The sequence below is a fragment of the Gracilinanus agilis genome, chromosome 4 (assembly GCF_016433145.1).
Source record: "Gracilinanus agilis isolate LMUSP501 chromosome 4, AgileGrace, whole genome shotgun sequence".
Classification (NCBI taxonomy): Eukaryota; Metazoa; Chordata; class Mammalia; order Didelphimorphia; family Didelphidae; genus Gracilinanus; species Gracilinanus agilis.
In genome coordinates, this window is record NC_058133.1 from 473,621,539 (window position 1) to 473,643,187 (window position 21,649).

Below are 21,649 nucleotides of genomic sequence, written 5' to 3' on the forward strand. Positions count from 1 at the left end.
GCTCACGCCATCTCTCGTCAGTTGTCCCCCTCGAGGCCTGGTCAGTGCCCCGGGGCGGCCGTGGCTTCTCCGAGAGGGCCCAAAGGACGAAGAACGTGGGCCGCTCAGGGAGAGCTTTGCTGTTCTGCGAGGCGCACCAGCAGGAGGGCGGGATGTGCGGCGGTGCCTGGGCTCCTCGGGGCGGCCTCCATCCCGGGGGCTCCCGCTCACTCCCCGCAGCAGACACACACAGAGCCCAGCTGGGACACAAACGGGTCTTTATTAAAAAGCGGCCCGGGGCGCCTGGCGTCACTCGTCCTCTCCCAGGCCCTTGTTCTCCATCTTGGAGCACAGCGTGATGTACTCGTCCTGGTTCACCACATAGGGGGACATGGCAAAGAGGAACTCCTCCAGGGGGCAGATTTCTGACGAGCACCCTCTTACCACTTGTTCCTGTAGAGAAGGAGGAAAAGCCGTCGCCGCGGTGACCCCCCAGCGGCGGGCGGCCCCTACACCCGGCCCAGCGGCGAGCCGGCCGCGGAAGCACCGAGTCGAGCATTCCGGCGCTGGGGGGGAACCTGGGCCGGGGGGAGCCGGGCGGGCTTTCTGGGCGGCGGGACCCCTGGGGTCAGCCAGGCCGGCGGGAGGAGAAGGGCCAGAAGTCTGGGGTCGGGCTCTGCTGCCTCTGCGGTTCTGCCCGGCGGGGGATGGGAGGGACGACTCGCCTTGTCGTTGTACAGAAGCCGGACGAACCAGGCCTTGGACTCGTCGTGCTGGTAGAGCTCGATGACGAGGTCTGCGGCGTACGGCGGCCACTTGTGGTCGAAGATGCCCAGCGTGATCAGCAGCGGCATGAGGGTCACGTCGTGGGTGGCGTACAGATAGAGCTTTCTGCAGGGGGAAGGCAGGCTCCGAAGAAGCCGGGGACAGCCGGGCCCAGAGACGGGAGGTCCTGGGGTCCAAACCGGCCTTGGGCCCGCCCTAGCTGGGTGACCCTGGACAAGTCACTACCCCCCCGGCCCAGCCCTCGCTGCTCTTCTGCCTTGGAACCAGAACCCAGAACGGATTCTAAGAGGGAGGGAAGGGTTTGTTTTTAAAGTGCTTCTGGTCGGGCCCAGAGGAATCCAGGGAGGAGGGAGGAAAGCCAGCGGCAGAGGGCTGCCTCGGTCCTCCGCGGCTTGGCCTGCACCCTGGATCGGCTGTTCCCTCCCCAGCCCAGCCGGCCCGGGCGCTCACTACCTGGTGTCTCTGGGCAGATCCGAAGGTGTGGACAGTTCCAGCATGTTGTTCTGCAGGGTGTAGAGGATGGGGCCGACCGCCATCTGGAGCCCCTCCCTGGGGAGAAGGCAAGCTCATGGGGGCTGCAGGCTCCAGGCCTACGGAGCATCGGCCGCCTTCTAAATGCCCCCGAGGCCGCTGAGGCCCTGAGATGCCTCCCAGGGGGGTCTGGGAAAGCAGAAGGGGGCCCCAAGACCTGGGGGAGAGGAGAGAGGAAGGAGGCCGCAGCCAGGAAGCCCCGGGCCAGCTCAGACTCCTGCCTCTGGGTGCAGTGTGGAAGGAGAGCTCATGCTTGTCAAGTAAGGATTGTTCATCTTAAAAAGCCCCTCCCGCTACGGGCTCCAGGGCAGAAGGGGGAGAGGCTAGGCAATGAGGGTTAAGGGACCTGACCAGGGTCACCCAGCTAGGAAGTGTCTGAGGCCAGAATTGAAGCCAGGACCTCCGGTCTCTGGGCCTGGTGTTCTATCCACTGAGCCACCTCGCTGCTCCCTTGACTGTTAACAAGTTATTCATGATTGATGGAGGGCTAGCCCAAGGGTTCTGGCCATGGGAGGGAGACAGACGGGGCCCCAGAATCTAAAAGGTTTAAGTTATCTCCTGGCCAGGGGCGTCCTACACAGAAACTGTAACACATTCCAAGTCCACGTATGGCCAAGCAGCGCCTGAGCTCCCGGCGAGCTTCTGAAATGGGTGCCTGCCGGGCTCTAGGAAGGGGATGCAGGCGTGCTGGAGGGACGTGAGATAAAGGGGAGCAGGGGGAAAGCCTGCGCACTGGTCTGGGGCAGGCCGAGGGCAGAGCCCAGACTGCTGGGTGCCTTGGGCTGAACAGCACACCTGGACTGGCTGCTCCCCAAGAGAGGACACGCCTCTGACGGCCATTATTTTTATGCAGCGGACCATGATGCCGCTCTCCTCATTCGTCTTTCATGGAGCAGCTCCCCTGCTTTTCCTGCTCACTCACCCCCTGACACTCTCAAGTGGGGGAGAAAAGTGACCATTTCTACTGTGAAAAGGGGGCCCTGACAGAGAGGCCAGCCTGCGGGATGCGACGGGGAGCCACAGGGCCAATCGCATGAGGGTACACGTCCTACCCCGTGCTCTGGCTAAAAACTCCGCCGCCCTTTGGACGAAGAGACCCGGGGGGAGGATGGGGAGGATGGGGGTGCCAGGCCTGCAGGCTTGAGAGGAGGCAGTCGAGGGCCACGGCCTCTGCTGTAACGGGCCAGGCTGGGGGGCAATCACCGCCTCGAGAGCCCCCGGCCCGTCACGCTCGGGAGGGACGTCGGCAGGCTATCGAGAGGGGAGCCGCTCAGCGAGGCCAGGACAGAGCCCAGGAGGCCGGCCAGTGAGTGGGGCCGCAGAGGGGACAGGAAAGCCATCTCCACGTGAAGGCCTTTCCTAGGGAAGCCAGAGCCTCGGCTCGTTTCTGCTCGGTCCCAGGAGGCTAACTAGGAGAAGGGGCAGAAGCAGCAGGGGCAGAAGCAGCAGGGCCAGAGGGCAGCCGGCCAGCTGGGGCAGAGACTGCAGAGGTCTCCGGGCCGAGGCCTCCCAGGAGGCCACATAACCTCCGAGGGCTCTCCCGAGCCCCACCCCCACCCATGGAGCCTCCTGGGGGGTCTCCAGACTGAGAGAGAAAAGCCACCTGGCGGCAGAAGCCCAGAGACTGTGGCTTCCCGTCACGCCTGACTGTAGAAAACCCACCAGTCTGGGCCCAGGGCAGAAGTCGGCGCCTGGGGCCTCTCTGACCGCAGGAGGGGCCTCGTCCCCGGCCAGGGGCCTCACCTGTCTCTGCTCCCCAGGATAAAGAGGGCCGTGTCGACGGCTCTCTGCTCGATCATGTGGGTGAACTTCTTGAGCGTGGGGCAGCTGGGGAGTCCGTGAACCTGAAAGGGCCGTGAATGGAGTCGGGGGGGGGGGCATTTCCTGAGAGGCTCCCAGCAGGACTCGCCGCTGCCTGGCATTTAGGCCCTCCCTCCTGGCCCCCGTCTCCTGGGGGCAGCCTCGTTGGTCCCTGAACCCACTCCGGGCTTCCTTTCTTTTTTAAAAGCCTGACCTTCCATCTTAGAATCATTACTGTGTATTGGCTCCAAGGCAGAAGAGATCAAGGGGTGAAGTGACTGGCCCAGGGTCACACAGCCAGGGAGTGTCTGAGGCCACATTTGAACCCAGGACCTCCCATCTCAAGGCCTGGCTCTCCTTCCACTGAGCCTCACAACTGCCCCTTCCCCAGGCCTTTCCCCTGCTCCATCACGTCTGCCGTTTCCTAGCGCGGGGAGTCCCCGGGGGGGGGGGCAGCTCCCCAAAGTCCTGTAGGTGTGAGGAGTCGGCGGCCGGATTCGGATCCGGGCCCTGAGGACGGAGCCAGCTCTCTCCACTATGCCGCATGGCCTCTCGCAATCCCAAAAGACAGACTTCGATCCCTGGATGAGAGCCTCTGCGGGGGAGCTCCGGCCCAGCCCTTCTTCGTGCTCCCCTCTCGGCCGTGTTCGGGGGCTTCTCAGCAGAGGTCCTGGAGCGCCCGGCGGTCCCCAAGGCAGGGGGAAAGGACCTGTGCAGGCTGCCCTGGGCAGGGTCTGAGGCGGCACTTGAACCCGGGCCTGTTAGTTTGCTCCAGGTGCCACCCTGGTTGTGGCTCTCGCAGGCCATGATCTCTGCGGGGAGAAGTCTGGGGTGCCCTTTCCTCACCGGAGGGGCCCCGTCCCAGGCCCGGCGCCCCGCTCCCCTCCCTGTGCGGGGCCCTGGCACGAGAGGAGGCGCGCCTCTGGGGCTGCTGACTGGGGCAGGCCTCAGAGGGGTGGGCCGCGGAGGGGAGGGGGCTCCCGGCCTCCACGGCTCCGTTCTAGCCTTCCTCCTGCACCAAACCGGGGGAGGGAGACGTGGGCGTACTCTAAAAGGGCTCCTGGGGGCAGCTGGCTGGCTCCGGGACAGGCGGGCCTGGGCTCAGATCTGACCTCGGACATTCCTGGTGGGGAGACCCTGGGGACGTCATTTACCCGCCACTGCCCAGCTCACACCATTCTGCCACCGTGGAACTGATACTCAGTATTGATTCTAAGACGGAAGGCTTAAAAAACTTTAAAAAAAAAAAAAAGGACCTAAAATGTGTTTAAAAAAAAAAAAAGAAAAGAAAATCAAGGTTGTGAGGTCTTAGAAACCAAATCATATGTGAGACAGTCAAAGAATTTCCTAAAAGTTAGACTCCAGTGGAGCCTTGCGAAGTAGTGAGCCCTCTGTGAAGAAGTATCCAAGGAGAGGCCGGAGGACCCTGTCCAGGAGAGCTGTGCGCTAGGGGCCGGGCCGGGCCGCACTCACCTTCTCTGCTAGCGCGTTGTCCAGCAGAAGGAAGAAGTCCACGCCTTTGCTCCCGTCGATGCCCATCTCGCTCTGCACCTTCTTCAGGTCCTCCAAGAACTCGGGCTGCACGGTGGCCATCAGCCTCCGGACGCTGAGGAGGAAGACGGAGGCGCCATCAGGCCCCTGAAGGGGATGAAGGGCAGAGCAGGCCCTCCGAGGCCCGGCCTGGCCCAAGGTGGACCGAGCAGCTCCAGAGAACAAGCGGGGAGCACAAAAGGGGCGGCCCAGCCTCCGGCCCGACCCCCCTTGCCTGCCACTCCGAGCTGCACCATGGGGGGGTCTCGGGGCCTGGGCCCGAAGGCTCTTCTTGGGGACCTCGAGACCCCACAGACCAGCACCGGCCCAGAAGCCGGGCCCCTGGGCTCGTGCTGCCCTCCCTGCCTCACTTCTCCGTTCTGGCCGGACCCAGGCCAGACTTCCTCCCTGCGGCCGCAGCGTGGCCATCTGCAGAGCCTCTACCGGACGACAGTACGGCCGCCACCTCACGCTCGGACGCGCGTCCCGACGGCGTCCACCTCGCGCCACTCCGTCCCAGACAGCCGAGGGACCGAGGGCCAGAGAGGTTTCAGACGTAGCCCAGACCCCAGATCTGCAGCGGCTCGGACGAGGCCGGCTCTGCCTGTCTCTTCAGGTTCGGCCTACAATGAGGCCCGCGAGGATCCTCGAGGAAGGGGAGAGCGGCCAGGGAGGGGCCCCAGGAAGGGCCCCGGCCGCTCTGTGCCTCAGAGCCTCACAGCTGCAGGGCTCCAGGCAGGCTGTCTCACACCCAGAAAGAGGGGATCCCCTCTGGGAACTCCGGGGGGCCTCGGGGCCCTTCCCAGCCTCGGCTTTCTCATTCGATTCGATGCTCACTTCAGTCAAAAGCAACAAAGCGGTTCCGGGGCTCAAATGGGGCAGGGGGCGAGCCGAGGGCCCGGAGCCTGGGAGTCAGGAAGCCCAGCTCTGAGGCTGGGTGACCCTGGCCGGGTCATTCCACTGCTCTGGGACTCCGTTTCCTTAGCTGTGCGTCCTTCCAAGCCAGGATCACCTGCAGAATTCCTGCACATTCCCTTCTCACACTGGCCTTGAACCCTGCCCCGAGGCCATCTCCCACTCCCACTCAGGCCTAAACAAGGCTTGCTGACTGACTCAGAGGTGGCAGAAATAAAAAGGAGGCTCTCTGTGCGAAACACAGCGTCGGCCCCCCTCTCCAGCGGGGCTCGGGGGGCCTTCGCGTGCCTCAACCCCAAGGCCCTGGTTTAAGTGTTTACAGTAAATGATCTCTTCAGCGTTTAAGCTGCTAAGCTTCCCCTTCAGTCTGTCTGTCCTACCTGGCTTCCCCACCCTCTGGCCTGCCCTTCTTTCTGGTGTCATGGCTAGAATGGGTTCGACTCAATTATAAGAGTAAAAAATGTCGTGGTCGCCATTTATAGAAAGGAACCCTTAAAGTCAAGACTGTTAATAGCTCTAAGAGCCTTTTTACAGCACGATAAAGATAATAAGAGGGACATATAGAAAGGAGGTAAAGAATGACCCCAGAGAGTCTCAGAACTCCCCCCCTTTCCTGCTGGGTCTCACCTTCTCTGCCCTCCCCCTCCCCGACTAGCTCTCCTACGTCACCCCCCAGGAACCAATCACGGTTCCGCAATTAGCCTGGCACACCCCGGGGGGCAGTGTCTGTGGGATCAATTCCCTGGTTCTGAGGGACCCAAATTCAAAACAATTGGAAGGGAAGTCTAAATCTCTGATGGATCAAATCAAAATACACATCCCCTTGTCACACTGGCCTTGAACCCTGCCCTGAAGCCATCTTTGCCGCTTCCCTCCAGTCTGAGGCCTCCTATGGCTTGCGCCCCCACATCGGGTCTTATTCTGGTCCGCTCCGACCCAGGTCCCACCCTCCCTGCTCCCTGACCAAAGGGGGTTTCATCTTGTGAAGCCTAGAGGTGGAAGTCCTGAGTGCAAGTCTTAGCTCTGTCTGACCTCTGGGAGACACTCGACCTCTCTGAAGCTCAGTTTCCTCCCTGGAAAATGGGGCTCGTCCCGCATGGAGCACACGGTGGTCATTATGCACACTGACCATCACAGCGTGTCTCCTATCGCAGGGCTGAGGAAAGCTCTTTGTAAACCTTAAAAGCACCGGAAAAACGTGAGTCATCATAACTAAACTATTTTAATCCACTTTGAGGAGAACCAGTAACAGAGCAAAAGCTGGCCCCGAAGCTGGGAAGACGCAGGGCTGAATCCAGTCCCTTGTCTGCCTGGGTGACCTGGAGCGGGACGTAACCCCTGGCCTGCCCGGGGAGGGGGCTTCCTTACCCAGGAAGTAATTCTTATACCCCACCCCCCCATGACCCAACATCCTGCCTGTTTCTATTCCAAAATGCTCACGGGGTCCTCCCTGCTGACCACATAAAGCAGACCCTCCTTCCCCCTGCCTGGCATTCAAGGCCTTTTCCAGCTGGGCCAGCCTTCTCTTGGGGCTCCTCCTCATCCTGGGCCGTGGCTGCCTCTGGATCCCCCATTTCTATCTTCTTCCCTGTCGCCTCCTCCATGGAGCTTTCCCTGATGCCCCCATGGTGAGTCCATCTACATTTGACAAACACTGGATCAAATTCTTTAGGGTGCTGGGCCTGGCCCTGTCAGGCATTTCTCTCCCACTCCTCCTTGGCTCAGGCAGAGGGTCTTTGGGCGGGTGCTCCAGGCCCTCTCTAGGCCCTTCACATACTGCTGAAATGGAAACCTGACAGAGGGACAGTGGCCTGGGGTGGTGGGAAGGGATGTGGAGCCAAAAGGTCCAGATTCAAATTCAGCCCCTGTCATTCTCTATTGACCGAGTCACTCATCTCTCTAGGCTTCGCTGGGCTCCCTGTCAGCAATAAGGTTCTGTAACCCCAGGATCCTTTTCAGTCTGGTTGGCACAAGAAGTTCTTGGCTCTCCTACATTATTTCTAAGGCTATGGGGGTCCCTATCCCCTTCTGGGGGGCCAGCAGACCCTCCTGATCAGGAAGCGGGCCTCACTCACCCCCCTGCCCAACGGACACATGGATGAGCATCCATACTCCCATGTGTGTCACAGGTCACACACACGGTGTTTCTGGCCCCCTCCCACCGCCCCACCTGTGAAGGCGGTCTGAGGGAGAGGGGGAGCCTGGAGGGCAGTTACCTGACCATGTATCTCAGGGTCTGGCAGTTATCGTAGTTGGGGTACAAGATTTCGGAGCTGGCTTCATCAGTGAGGATGGTGACCGGGCCTAGGAGAACAGGGACAAGAAGACTTTGGCCTGGTGCTTTCCAGTCCGGCCCAAGGACAAGCATCCTCCACCCACAGCCCGTCTCTTGCTGTCCCAACAGCCTCCTTTCCCCCCAAGAAGCCTAAGCAGAGGCTCTTCCCCAACTGGACAGGATTGCCTGACTGCCATCCCACACAGGCCAGGCTGCATCCATCCAGGACATCTCACCCCCTGGGGCCGCTAGAATGGCCTCAGGCTCTGGGCAACCCCCCAACATGTGCCAAGGCCTAGAGTGGAGCCCAGAAAGGATGGCCTTGGTGCCAGCATGGAGAGGCCCAAAGAGGTTCTCCTGGACACCAGCTTTGTGACCGGGCCAATCCCTTCATCTCTGGGCCTGTAAAAGGACGACTCCTTTCATGGCCTACCAAGCCATGAAGGGCTCCACAGACATGGCTGATTGTCCAATCCATGTGCAAAGGGGGTAAAAACCAGCCCCCGCAGGCACGGAGGGCAGTGGCGCACCGCAGGCCGGCTTGCTCCAAGAGGTACCCGACATGCTGTTCTTGGGCTAAATTATGTATTTTAGATAGCAGCTACTGACCAGTCAGTGGCCAAAGATTACCCTCAACCATGTGTTTCTGTCAGGGGAAGGCGGTGGTGAGGAGGGAAGACAAGTGGATGGTACCCACCTCTGCAGACCACCCAAGCACAAGCCCTCCAAGATGGCAGAGGCAGGAGCCTGAGGACAGCAAAGTCCTGCCGCAGAGGGGGCTACACAAACAGAAGCCTCGGAGCGGCAAGTCCCGCCATGCTTTGTCCCAGCCAAGATCTCTCAGAATGCCATGTCCGCCGTGGGCGCCTCTGCTTCTAGACGGATTCACTGAGTCCGACCTGACTTGGTAATCTCTCCTCCTTGCTGAAAGCACTTAACACCGTCCACTTCCTGGCCCCTCCATTTCCTGGCCTCTCCACGCTGTCCACTTCCTGGCCCTCTCCACGCCATGCCGTCCACTTCCTGGCCCCTCCATGCCATGCCGTCCACTTCCTGGCCCTCTCCACGCCGTGCTGTCCACTTCCTGGCCCTCTCCATGCCATGCCGTCCACTTCCTGGCCCTCTCCACACCATGCCGTCCACTTCCTGGCCCTCTCCATGCCCTGCCACCAACTTCCTGGTCTCTCCACGCTGTGTCGCGGCCCGGGCTCTGGCCAGACCCCTTCCACTGGAGCCTCGGGTTCTGCTCTGGGAACTGGGGATCTTCCATGTTGTTTCATCTCGAACCGCATCACATCCAAACTTGCTCCCATGGTCCTGCCCTGCGTGCTCTCCTTATGTGGTTTCCATGAGAAAGGAAGCTTGTGACTTGCTTTATTTGTATCCTTGGCAAGGTATCTGCACAGAAGTGCTTAATAAATGCCTCCTCGTCATGTGATCCAGGTCACAGGGACAGTGAGGACCAGCCTCTGGGCCCTTCTTCCTGCTCTCTAAAGGGGTTCAGCTCCTGGCTCAGCCTCTTTCCCTCAATTCCCGAGTTGTACTAAGGAACTTCAACATTCTTTTAATTTTAACAATATGATACTAAGAATAATAGCTGGCACTTATATTGTGCATAACGTACACCCTCTCATTTGACAGTATCTGCTATTTCCTGTTAGAAGGGGAACCTCTTGTGAGCAGGGATTGTTTCGTTCCTTTTATTTGTATCCTTGGGCCCTCCCATGGCCCCGCGGCAGGCCTTTGCCTTTCAGGCCTTTCCTGGCTAGAACACCATCCGGGCTCCTTGGGAAGTCTTCCTAGGCATGAAGGGGTTTTAAGGCTACTCACTTCCCTTTGGGCAAGTCAAATTGTTAGCAGCCAAATGCTGTCTTTCTCCCACTTACACCCCTGCTTTTCATTTTCTCCCCTGGGGCCAGGAACAAACCTGATTGCCCTCCAATGGTGGAAAGGCCCCGGAAAGTCAGGGGCACACAGAAAAGGGTCCCTAAAATGGCAGGCAGATGATGCCACAGGAGGATCAAGTGAGAGTCTAGAGAAGGGAGAATTAAGAGGCAGGGGTGAGCCGCAGTTTGTGGTCTTCAATGATCGAAAGGGCCGTCGTACATCAAGCCATTAGTCCTGCTTTGTGTGACCCAAGAAGACAGAAGCAAGAATAGGTTCAACCCAACAGAAAAGAAAAAATGTTCCCACTGAGGACTGCCTTAGGAGGGAGCAAATTCCTCCTCCCCAGATGTCTTCAGGCAGACACTATAGAGTCATTTGTTGGAGGAGTCCTGGGGCCTCTGGCATCCTTTCCTGGGCAGAGGTTCTGTGCTCAGTGGCTAAGGTAGGCAGGTTTACTGGCGAGCCAGGGAGTCACAGGGAATCAGAGATGAGAGTTCTGCTGTTTCTACCACATTTCACCTGACACATTTTACCGATCACATTTCAAACTTAATTTTATCATTATTTCATTCACAAAAAGAACAATCCATGAGCTTCCTTAGGGAAGAATTACCAGAAGATTCAGGGTTTCCCAGCCAGGCGTCTAGCCAAGCATCGGGCAGCCACCGTAGGCCCGATTCTCCCTTCCATCCTCTGCACACTCTTTCCCTCATCCAGAGTGGTGTGTGCAGTCCTGAGCAGTGCTGGCAACGGTGGCTGGGCAGCCTGAGGAGGGTCGCGATGCCAAGCAGCACGGAAGGTGCCCACCAAAGGGCAGCGAGCACAGGGGAAGGGGAGGACATTCAGCCGCTAAGGGTCTGGGCTAAGACTCTAACCTTCTTTCTGGCGTTGGAAAAGTCCAGCCAATAAACATCGAGTAGACTCCAGATTCCGGAATATATTCGTAGAACGAACCCTGAGAAGGAAAAAATGCCTCTTAAGCACAGGTTGAAGTTAGGAGACCTACTTATTTCTTGGCAGGCTGCCTCCACCAAGAGGAGCACTTAGGGTCACTGGAGACTGACTGCACGTGCCCTCTCCATATTCGATGTCAGATTAGCCAGGGGATGGCTCTGGAGGGGGCATCAAGTGCCCTATCACAGAGGGAAGGGGAGGCTGAGGCCCTGGAGGGGGCATCAAAGTGCCCTATCACAGAGGAAAGGGGAGGCTGAGGGCCTGGAGGGGGTCTACAGGAGACTCACGTGACCTCCCCAGGCTTGAATGTTGGTGAGAGGAACTGGATGTCTTCTATGTAGTTCCTCCTCAGCCTCTCTCCCAGGGCAAACATCTGTTGCATTCCCAGGCTGGTCAGCTGCCCCGCAAACACGCCACCCTGGGGCAGAGGGAAGACGGGGGGACAGAGGAGGGAAGCAGAGGGACAGAGATCCCACGATAACCCAGTGACTGCAGCAAGCACAAACAAGCGGAAGCTTGCTGGGCTGCCTCTCCCCAGCTCACCTTCAATCTGGTCTCTTGGTACTGACTGTCATAAGGAGATGGAGGTCTCGGGCCACCATCAAGGTCGGTCACTACGTAATCAAACAGGGTTTTGTCGGGGATCTCCAACAGTGAGGGATTCCACTCTACCTGCCAAAATAGTGAAAACCACCATCTGTGAAAGCTGTTCAGTCTTTCTTCAGGTGTGTCTGACTCTCTGCCACCCCATTTGGGCATTTCTTGGGAAAAATTACTGGAGTCATTTGCCATTTCCTTTTCCAGTTCATTGAACAGACGAGGAAACTAAGGCAAACAGGGTTAAGTGACTTGTCCAGGGTCACATAGTGAGTAAGGATATCTGAGGTTAGATTTGAACCTGGGTCCTCCCAACTCCAAATCTGGCACTCTAGTCACTGTGCCACCTCACTGCCCTTTGAATAGGTAAGTCCATGAGCCCCTTTAGTGGCAGTACCTCCAGGCTGCTGGTCCTACCTTCAGCCCAGGAAACAACTCCTTTTGTGGGTGTTGTGCCACACCCCAAAATCAGAGCTACATGAGGCTAGGAAAAGAAAGTTCTCGACAATCAGAGTTCCTGGTACTGTTCAATGGGTCTACATAAGCAATGGACATAGTTTTATCAGGAGAAATGACAATGAAGTTACACCATTATTTGCTAAATCCTGAAACCTCCTCTTTGTTTTCTCCCCCATTAGCATGTGAACTCCTTGAGGGCTGGGACTGTGCTAGTTTCTATTTATCCACTGTGATTAGCAGCCCTTGGCATGCAGTAAAGACCTTAAATGCCTCTTTTCTAGTCATTCACAAATAGCTGTGCAAGTAGAAGTGACCCACTTCGTTTCTGGGTGACTCTGTTTACTCATCTGAAAGAGGAGGGGGTCGAATGGGGTGGTCCTATCCGGACCTAAATCGAGGATTTTACCAGTTACACAATGAAACCAGCAGGGTGGGAGGCAAGCACATTTGCTCCTCTCCAGATTCCCAATGAGAAGCACAATTTGAGAAAAGTTACGGTCTGGCCCAAAGGCTGGCCTGGGATTCCAACCTCCACTGTGAGAGTGACTCCCCATGTCAGGCTTTTGTTCCTCACTTAAAACCAACTCAAGGTTCTTTCAGGCTCTAAACCTGCACCCAATGACCCTGCTGCCTCCTCCTCTTCTTCCTTTCTTTAGCTCAAGCTTGTTGGACAAGTAGTTTCCACCTATTGCTTCCACAGAGTCATCACCGACTCCTCTTATAATCCCCTAAACTCTGACCCCTGTTCCTCTTCTCTTAAAGGTGACCACCAATGACCACTCCTCCTGGATCAATTCAATGGCCTTTTTTTCTCCCACCTTCTTTCTCATTTTCCCTAAACTCTGAGCATCATTTTTTTATTATAAAGATATGTTATTTTTATCAATTACATGTAATAACAATTTCCCACATTTGTTTTCCAAAATTTTAATTTCTTTTAAGATCCAAATTGTCTCCCTACCTCCTGGAGCTGGCAAGGAATCTGATCTGGATTACACATGTGTATCACCTTAGCATCATTGAACCCTGTGGATCCATCCCCTTTCTCCACCCCTCTCACCACCTCCTCTGTCCCATTTTCTACCTTGGGACTCTTCCTCAAAGAAGGCCAATGGTTTCTGAACCCAAGTTTTTGTTCTCTGTGTTCTCACTACCCTCTCGGAGAAGGCATCCATGTTCACAGCTTTAACGATCACCTCCATGCAGGTATAATCCTCCAAACCAAATTCCTCTTTCAGAACAGTCCTGAACTCCAGCTCCCTTCACTCATTCGTTTAAAACAACCACGTTATGGGGGGCTGGGAGGATCTGGGCTCAAATCTGGCCTCCGATACTGCCTTCTTGGGTGACCCTGGGAAAATCGCTTAACTCCAATTACCTAGCCCTTGCTGATCTTCTGTCTGAGAATTGTTACCAAGACAGAAAGTACAGGTTTAAAAAAACAAAACAATAAAAACCAAAAAGCTAAGTTCCTAGCACAGGGCTAAGCATTCTGGGAGATATAAGCAAAGATATGGACAAATCCAGCTCTGGATAGAGAGACAGCAAGACTTGAGAAGAAAAATGGCACATCATTTTTGGACTTGGTTACTCTTAGATTTGTTTTGTCTGGCGACACATATTTGTTACAAAAACTTTGTTTTTGCTTTTTTTGACAGGGGAGGGAAGTGGAAGAGGGAGAAAATTAATTCTGGGTAACTGAAAAATTAATTAAAAAACTACTGAGGAACACAAATCATGCATACATGAAATTGTTCAGTAAAAACAACACTGGATTTGGAGTCAGAGGACCTACTTTTGAATCATTGTTGTTACTCTCTACCTAGATGAATTTAGGTAAGTTATTTAACTTGTCTAGGGCCTCATTTCCTTATCTGTAAAATGGGAGGAAGGGATACATAATCTCTAAGATCTGTTCCATATTTAAATTTGACATACTTTTGACAACACAAAATGAGTAAAAGATATTACTAGTGAAAAAGGGAACTTTTGCTATCTCAGGGTAGTAACTTTGGACTTGAAGAATAAAGTAGGAATTAACAGGAAAAAAAGCAGGAAAAAGACATTTTAAGCAGAAGAGCCTAGAGTAGAGAGAAAGATGGGAATGGACAAAAAGGTGCTGAGGGACTAGCCAAGAGAGAAGTCTGGCTACAATAATGGATGTATTGAGGATGGTGGGAGATATATGAAGTCAGACTGTGGCACTATAGTCTTTTATTTGGTTACTTCCTAACTCTTCATTTAGCATGTCTAAAACCAAACCTTCAACTCCCCCAACTAGTCAGGTCCCTCTCACAATGGCATTATTAGTTATTCAGGTTCAAAATAATGAAATTATCTTAAGACTCACCTCCCTAGCATCTAGTTCAAATGCCAGGTCTTGTCAATTTTCCCCTTGAAATATCTCTTAAAGTTCTTTAACCCAAGCTATACAACATATGAAACTCTCTTAAACTCAGTGCCTTTTTCTGTAAAAGGGAATTGGGTTAGTTGACCTCTGAAAGTCCTTTCTGAATCTGTAATTCTAATTATGTTGTGTATGTTTGTATAATATGTATATATACACACACACACTCAAATCTGTCAAATTATGATGTGTGTGTACACACACACACACACACACACACACACACACACACAAACATCCCACCCCTAAATTTTATTCTAACCATTATCAAAATGTTTGCTTCTCAAGGTAACAAGACCTGGTTAACTTGGTCCACAGACTCCAGATCACAGTCCCTCTGCACCTTCCTATGGGGAGCTCCAAACTACCAAAGGACAAATTACCTCTAGGACACTCGGAAGGAAAAGCAATGGAAACACAAAGCAGATGAACTCTCCTGTAATGGTTCTTCTAAGGGGTTGTTTGCTTTTACTGGGAGGAAAATACTTCAGAGTTCTAAATACAGCTTTGGCAGATTTGAAACACTGGAATCCATCTGCCCAGGAGAATGTGGTACTGAGGATGGCAATTTGTCTCAAAAGCCAGTTGTGGACAGCAAGCTTCATTTTTTGGATGCTAAACCATCCCCAGGTCCTGCCTCAGTGCTGAGTTGAGGATAAAACTCTGAAGCATATAAATATTACTGAAAAGTTCCACCAACCCAGCAATGTGTCAAACCCACTAGATTGAGTTTGGAGAGTTTTTGGTAGATCCTTGAAATTAGTGATTTCCCAAAATGTCTCAACCCCAATAGAACACAAGTCTCTGAACTCCAGGAATGTCATTTCTATAAAACTTTATGGTTTGGAGAATTTTTGCATTTATATCTTTCTTGTGCTCCAAATAATGCTAAGAGTCTGGCAATGAAAGTGTTTATTATCTCCAGTTTGTGAGTGAAGAAAATGATTCCTAGAGATTGCTATTTGATCTGTAATTAGTCAGGCAAGCTCTCAGTTTTCTTAGAAACAACGCTCATGTAAAAATGGGCAGTCCTTTAAAAATTGTCTTTCTTTAAAAGATTTTTTTCAATTTAACCCTTTAAAAAAAGTAAAGGTAATTTTATTAACAGAGAATTTCCAGGTGAGGAAACTCTCTCAAACCACTGCAGGTGAGCACCTTATATATTTGGAGAGTAGCCTGGGACACTCAGAGTTAAGTGAACTTAGGTCTGTCCCAGTTCTAAAGCCACTTCTATCTACCAACCAATAATAATGCCTTCCGTTTTTCCTTTCTAAAAATCAGTTCCTATTCATTAACCTCCCAATAAAAAAATCCAAAGGTCTTTTTTGACCTTATCCTCCCTCAGCTCTCTGAAGGACGCCACTCCCTCCTTTTACTACACCCTCTCCTCCTTGGTTTTAACGTCACAGGATATGGTCATGGTTTTTTTCTATTTTTCTGGCTCCTCCCCCCTCAAACCAGCAAATTCTCCAAGGCTGCGTGAGGGTTCTGGTCCCCTCTTCACACCAAAGTTTCACACACAGATTCAGTTTATAATTTTGGAAAGGTGACTTCCAAATCTCTTCTCCAGAACTTGAATGAATTTCTAACTTTTCTGGTTTTTCTCCATCTGGAAATCTCATTGCTACCTCAAACTCATCAATTTCAAAACATATTATATTCTTGCCCCTTACTCCATTTATTTGGAATTTTTTTCTTTTTTTTTTCAGGTTTGTAATCTTAAGAGTAATTTTATATTTTCCTTCTCCCTCAAACCCATCAGTTGCCAAATCCCATCAGTTCTAGCTCTACAATACCTCTAGCACTCAACCTCATCCCTTCCCACTCCCATCATATGCAGCCCCATCTTTTCCTCACCTGGAAAAGTCTCTTCATTGTTATTTCTGTTTCCAATACATGCCTTTCTCTACCTTCTCTGCATGAATAAGCCACCTTTTTAATGCACTGTTCTTTGCAAGAATTTTCAGTGGTTTCCCCCAAGTATTAAGTTTGTGATTCTGGCATATGTCAAGATGTTCATTGTCTGATTCCAATTCACTGGATTAATATTTTTTTTTTAACCCTTACTTTCTTTCCTGGTAACAATTCTAAGACTTGCCCAGGGTCCCACAGCTGGTATCAGCTTTATTTTACACTACTGTTCCCCCTTTGCATCCTCAGCAATGGTCCTGTCTCCATGCTTTGCTCATATCTCTCCACTCCTCAAGCTCTATCCATCATCACCAACAGATTCCTTTCTTCAAGGCCCAACTGGAAGAAGCCATCTCCTCTAGGACACCTTCCACCAAACCCTTGTTTTTCTTTCTTTCTTTTTAAACCCTTACCTTCCATCTTAGAATCAATACTAAGTATTGGTTCTAAGGCAAAAAAAGAGGTAAGGGATAGGCAATGGGGGTTAAATGACTTGCCCAGGGTCACACAGCTAGGCAGTGCCTGAGGACAGATTTGAACCTAGGACCTCCAGTCTCTAGGACCTGGTTCTCAATCCATCCAGCTGCTAGGAACTAACTCTTTTGCAAAAGTCAATCTCTTAATCCACAAATAACTCAACAGTAATTTTGGATCTCTCCATCAATTATTCAATTGTATTCTCATCCTACTTAGCCTTCTCCCCCTCCCTTTGTTAAACTGTGAGCTCATTGACAGGCAGGGCTATATCCTATCTACCTGGTTTTCCTGGGACTAGCATTAGAGCTTTGTACAAGTTAGTAAACTCATGGGGTACTAGACTTAAAGAGTTAGAAGGGGCTTTCAAAGCTCTTTGGCCTAACACTCTCACTTCACAGGTAAGGAAACTGAAGCTCAGGGAGGTTTTAAGTGGTTTGTAAATATTAGAAGTGGTCTGAAATCTATTTTACCACATTATTTCCCCTGAACACTTAAAAACACTATTTGTGCTAAATTGAATTAAACTATGGAGTAAAAAGGACTCAAGGTAGGGGGATGGGGGAAAGAGAAATGCCAAAAGGCTTTTCTGGGCAACAAGAAACCCAGCTGGGTCGTTCTTCCCGAGCATCCCCTTCCACCGCCTGTCCTTTGGCCTGCAAGTTGGGCAAGACGGTCTCTGCCATGTCTTTGGGGAGCACCACTTAAGCTCACACTCTCCGAGCCATTCGGGGCGGCCCAGTGCCGCACAGACGTGCTCAGGCGGGCGCTGACAAGCACAGAGCCCTCGGGGAAGTGCAGGTCTGACCGTGAGAGGGGAGGCACCAGTGGGTGGCCGGCCCGGGCCCCAGGGCCCCCTCCCCTTTTGCCCGCCGTCCTCACCTGCTCCACCTGCGGGAGCGGCTTGAGGGGTGTCCGTGCTCCGTGGCGGAACACCACCTGCACCATCTTCAGCTGCAGCTGCTGGGGGTCCACCTTGCGCTGGTGGAGGCAATAGGCCAGCGAGGTCAAGACGCCCACGGGCGCCCAGACGCGCACGCTGAAGAGCCTGGGCAGCATGGTGCCCAAGCCCCCGAGGGGAGCTCAGCAGCGGACCGGCGTAGCCGGCAGGGCAGGCAGGCTGGCAAGCGCGGGGCCCACCGGCCGGACGGCCCGCGGGGGCTCACCAGCTACTGGCTGCAGTGGCTCGGTAGAGCGCCGGCATTCAGCCCGAGGCCCCCACAGCGGCGGACGCTCGCTGCCCTCGGGGGGAGGGGGGGACAGCCGCCGAATTGAGCCGAGGAGAGGCCCCCAGCCACGAGCACGCAGGCGGCACACGCTGCCTTCCTCTCTCCCGCTGCCCGGGTGTGCCGCGTTCAACTACGGCCAGAGGACAGCCCGAGACGTCGGACTAAAAAGACCACCTGCCTCGAGCCGCTGAGCAAGCGGACTGCCCCACGGATCCCGGGACAGCCCTTTCTAATTGGAAAGCACCAGCGCCCTAGCCAATTAACCGGCGAGGATGGGGGCAGGGACGGCCCACGCGCGGCCCGACGGGAGATGGAGTCCCAAAGCGAGCCCGAAATCGGAAGCTCCTGCGGCCGAATGAACTGCAACTCCCAGCAGGAAGCGCGCTCGGGCTGTTTCGGCTACACAGAGCTTCTCCTCCTCCTCCCCTATGCTCGGCTCCGCCCCTCTCGTTTGTCCTAAGGAGTGAAAAGGACTCAAGGTAGGGGGATGGGGGAAAGAGAAATGCCAAAAGGCTTTACTGGGCATCAAGAAACCCAGCTGGGTCGTTCTTCGCAAGCATCCCCTTCCACCGCCTGTCCTTTGGCCTGCAAGTTGGGCAAGACGGTCTCTGCCGTGTCCTTGGGGAGCACCACCTAAGCCCACACTCTCCGGGCCATTCGTGTTCAAAGCCCACTTTATGGAAGCTTTTTAAACATTAAGCTGCATTAACAATCCTAAGAATATCTTTACCACTTTGACAAAAATACTGATAATTCCCCACTAAAATGCTGGACATTTAGATACCTAATGAGGATTACAATGATTAAAATAGGCTTATAAAAGAGTTAAATTCAGACCGTTTCCAACTACTCTCATTATCATTGGCTCCCATTGAAGCTTCTGGTCTTTGGCAGAACATTGGATTGTAAAGTCAGCCCTTCCACAGCTGGGAGAGAGCTGACACCAGGGACTAGGTCAGCAGTACTGTATTTTAAAAGCTGCTATATACTCTATATCAGTTTAAGCATCTGCAAAATAGTTGTTTAATTTTTTAATTCAAAAGTTTGATAGTCTTTATAAAACCTACAATCCTATGTTGCAGAATTCCTCTGTCGGTGTAGGCTGAACTTGGTAGGTAAATCCTAGGAAGCTGCCTGTGATACTGATGGAAATTAAGTGACTCGATCAGGGTCACACTATTGAAAGTCAGAGACAGAATTTGAGCCCAGGTTTCACTTCCACAATCTCCCTCATTATTCAGCAACTTCTCCTTTGAGTTTATTTACCATTTATCACCTCTGTACATTCTTTCTCCTTTCTCTAATCCCTTTGCCAAGATAATTCCAAACAGGAAGAGTTGGGCACAACTGGAAAAATGACTGAACAACACACATACATATACATACATTTTGGGGATGAGATAGCTGGTGAAGTGGAAAGAGCACTGAGCTTCCCTTTATGAGTTCAAACCTGCCCTTAAACACTTCCTACCTATGTGACTCTGGGCAAGTCACTCAACTCTGTGTGCCTCAGTCTCCTCATCTGTAAAATGAGCTGGAGAAGGAAATGGCAAAGAACTCCAGGATCCTTGCCAAGAAAACCCCAAATGGGGTTATGATGAATTAGATACCACTGAACAACAACAACAAACCACTACCATCAAACCTGAACCCAGGTCTTCCTGATTCTGAGGCTGACTACCCACTATGCTATCCTACTTCTCAGGAGGATAATAGTTGTCATTTATACAGAGTCCCCCCCCCCCTTATCTTCCCTCTTAGAATCAATATTCTGTATTCATTTCTAGGCAGAAGACCAGTAAGGACTAGTTAGCAGGAATTAAGTGACCTGCCCAGAATCATACAGCTAGGAAGTATCTGATGTCAGATTTGAACCCAGTATCTCTTGTCTACAGGCTTGGCTCTCTATCCACTGAACCACAAAGCTGCCCTCTTATACAGAGCTTTATTTGAATTTATTATCTCATTTGATCTTTAAAATAACCCTACAGGACAGAAAGTGTTATGAGCCCCATTTTACAGATGAGAAAATGGATATTCAGAGGTTAAATAATTTGCCCTTTGGTCACACATTTAGAAAGTATTATTATCCTACAATTAGGGCTAAAGGAGATCTCAGAAGTTATCTAGACCAACCCTATAATTTTACAGATAAGGAAATATATGTGTAAGAGATAAGAAGTTGAGAGTGTGCCCAAAATCACATCTGTAGTAAGTGGCAGAATTGCGGCAGGGCTGGTATTTCAATTTGAGACTCATGATTCCAAATCTAGTTTCTTTTACATTGAACCATAGCTGCCTATCATAATGCCCCACGTGTGATAGGGACTTGGTGAATAGTTCCTGAAGGAGTGAATAAATAGCTGAAGAGTAAAAGAAGAGAACACATATATGAAATAGAAAAAAGAGAAGAAAATATATGGAATAGAAAGTATGAGAATTTGTTTTTAATATGCTGTATTAATTTCTGCATATTAGGGAAAATTATTCTATTTCCCTGTTTCTGGGAATCTGGGTCAGAGATACCATCCAGTCTGCTATTTTTTGCATTTTCTTCATCTTTGGGAATCACAGAGAATGTCTTCCTTTTTAAACAGAATTTTGTTAATATGGGGAGACAGGAGTTCTTTTTCTGGGTATGTGTTCCCCATGATGTAGGTATGGGAAAGGGTGGATAGGCTGATGGACCACCTCTTAATTATCACCAATTAAAGATGTCTCGGGATGGTTGAGGGAGGGGTTGAATAATGAGCTACTTTAAAAAAGTCTCTTTATTAAACTGCCCAAGCAGCTCAAGTCATCCCTGGTCCTTGATTGCTGCTTAACCAATAAACCAAATATAATCCATAAACTTATATTCTTACCCCAAAATCAGTCTCTCAAGATAATTTTAATAGTAATGAAAGTAATTTGGGACAGGTGCTTACAAGTCAAAGAGTGTTCTCAATCATAGCAATTGGGATCTAGGGTTTACATATTCCAAAACTGAGTTTTCTCCATTCTAAGCATTAGCTCTTATTTTAGTTTCAATTAGCAATAATTGTGCCTCAGATAAACCTCTTTGGCTACGATACTACCACTATGCAAAGCTAGTTCTTATTTTAGGACGTTGGCTTGTCCCCAGGGGCTACCACCTGCTGTTCCTCACAATAGAGTCAACCTTGGACCAAAAGAAGAATCAGGTAAAACTTCTCTTTGGAGAATCCAGCTCTCTTCTCCCATACTTGGATATCCACTCCTTGTTTCCATAATCTGAGTTTTCTTCCTCTATACTCTTCACTGAAGATAGATTCCTATAAACTTTTTTGGTAAGGTGTTATCCTCAACATTTTAGGGTGATAGAGTGGAAATATAATAAGATTTAGAACTAGAAGGGATCCCAAAAGATATTGTGCCCTATTGGATTTTATAGATAAGTAAACTGAGACCTCTGAGAAATGAAGTGACATATATCATTATATAGATAGTAGAGGGGGGGTGGGACTTGATTCAGGGCTGCTATAGGACAAGGAATCAGGAAATGTAGGCTTTGGGGTGCTCTAGAACCATCTCAAACTAGGAGAGATGATTTTAAAATGTTCATTTAAAGCTGTGTGACCCTGGGCAAGTCACTTGACCCCCATTGCCCACCCTTACCACTCTTCTACCTATGAGACAATACACCGAAGTACAAGGGTTAAAAAAAAAAATGTTCATTTAAAAGATCAGAAATCAGCAAACACTACCTGTCAAGGCTTGATTTGTAGTTTGTTCATCGTCTAGATTTAAGAAAATGATGGAAAAAATATTAATAAGGTATATTATTTCATGAATACTTTTTTTTTTTAATGGAGATCTGGTTGTTGAGCATTTACCATCACAATTCTGGCTGAAGAGAAGATAATGTATATGTAGTAATGTTTTGATCTTTTATGG

At 51.6% G+C, this 21,649-nt stretch overlaps 1 protein-coding gene and 1 non-coding gene across 2 annotated transcripts; both read right to left on the bottom strand.

Annotated features, from left to right (window-relative positions):
- Positions 1 to 240: 240 nt before the first annotated feature.
- Positions 241 to 17,903, bottom strand: ACP6 (acid phosphatase 6, lysophosphatidic). The gene is made up of 10 exons (XM_044672549.1): positions 17,388 to 17,903; positions 11,201 to 11,329; positions 10,945 to 11,075; positions 10,579 to 10,658; positions 7,758 to 7,845; positions 4,570 to 4,702; positions 3,040 to 3,140; positions 1,219 to 1,314; positions 705 to 870; positions 241 to 432 (listed from the first exon to the last, which is right to left on the bottom strand). The coding sequence occupies exons 1-10, from the start codon at positions 17,562 to 17,564 to the stop codon at positions 289 to 291; spliced, it is 1,245 nt and encodes a 414-aa protein (XP_044528484.1). The 5' UTR covers positions 17,565 to 17,903; the 3' UTR covers positions 241 to 288.
- Positions 17,904 to 20,689: 2,786 nt separating this feature from the next.
- LOC123248058 lies at positions 20,690 to 20,825 on the bottom strand. The gene has a single exon (XR_006506169.1). It is a non-coding gene; the product is annotated as a U4 spliceosomal RNA (small nuclear RNA).
- Positions 20,826 to 21,649: the final 824 nt, after the last annotated feature.

Bases quoted from the DNA above. Each gene is read 5' to 3' on its own strand.
- ACP6 (XM_044672549.1), bottom strand. From the start codon at position 17,564: ATGCTGCCCAGGCTCTTCAGCGTGCGCGTCTGGGCGCCCGTGGGCGTC. The intron at 11,076-11,200 runs GTGAGCTGGGGA...CCTCTGCCCCAG, and splicing joins ACCAAGAGACCAGATTGAAG to GGTGGCGTGTTTGCGGGGCA. The intron at 10,659-10,944 runs GTGAGTCTCCTG...TTTCCTTCTCAG, and splicing joins TTCAAGCCTGGGGAGGTCAC to GGTTCGTTCTACGAATATAT.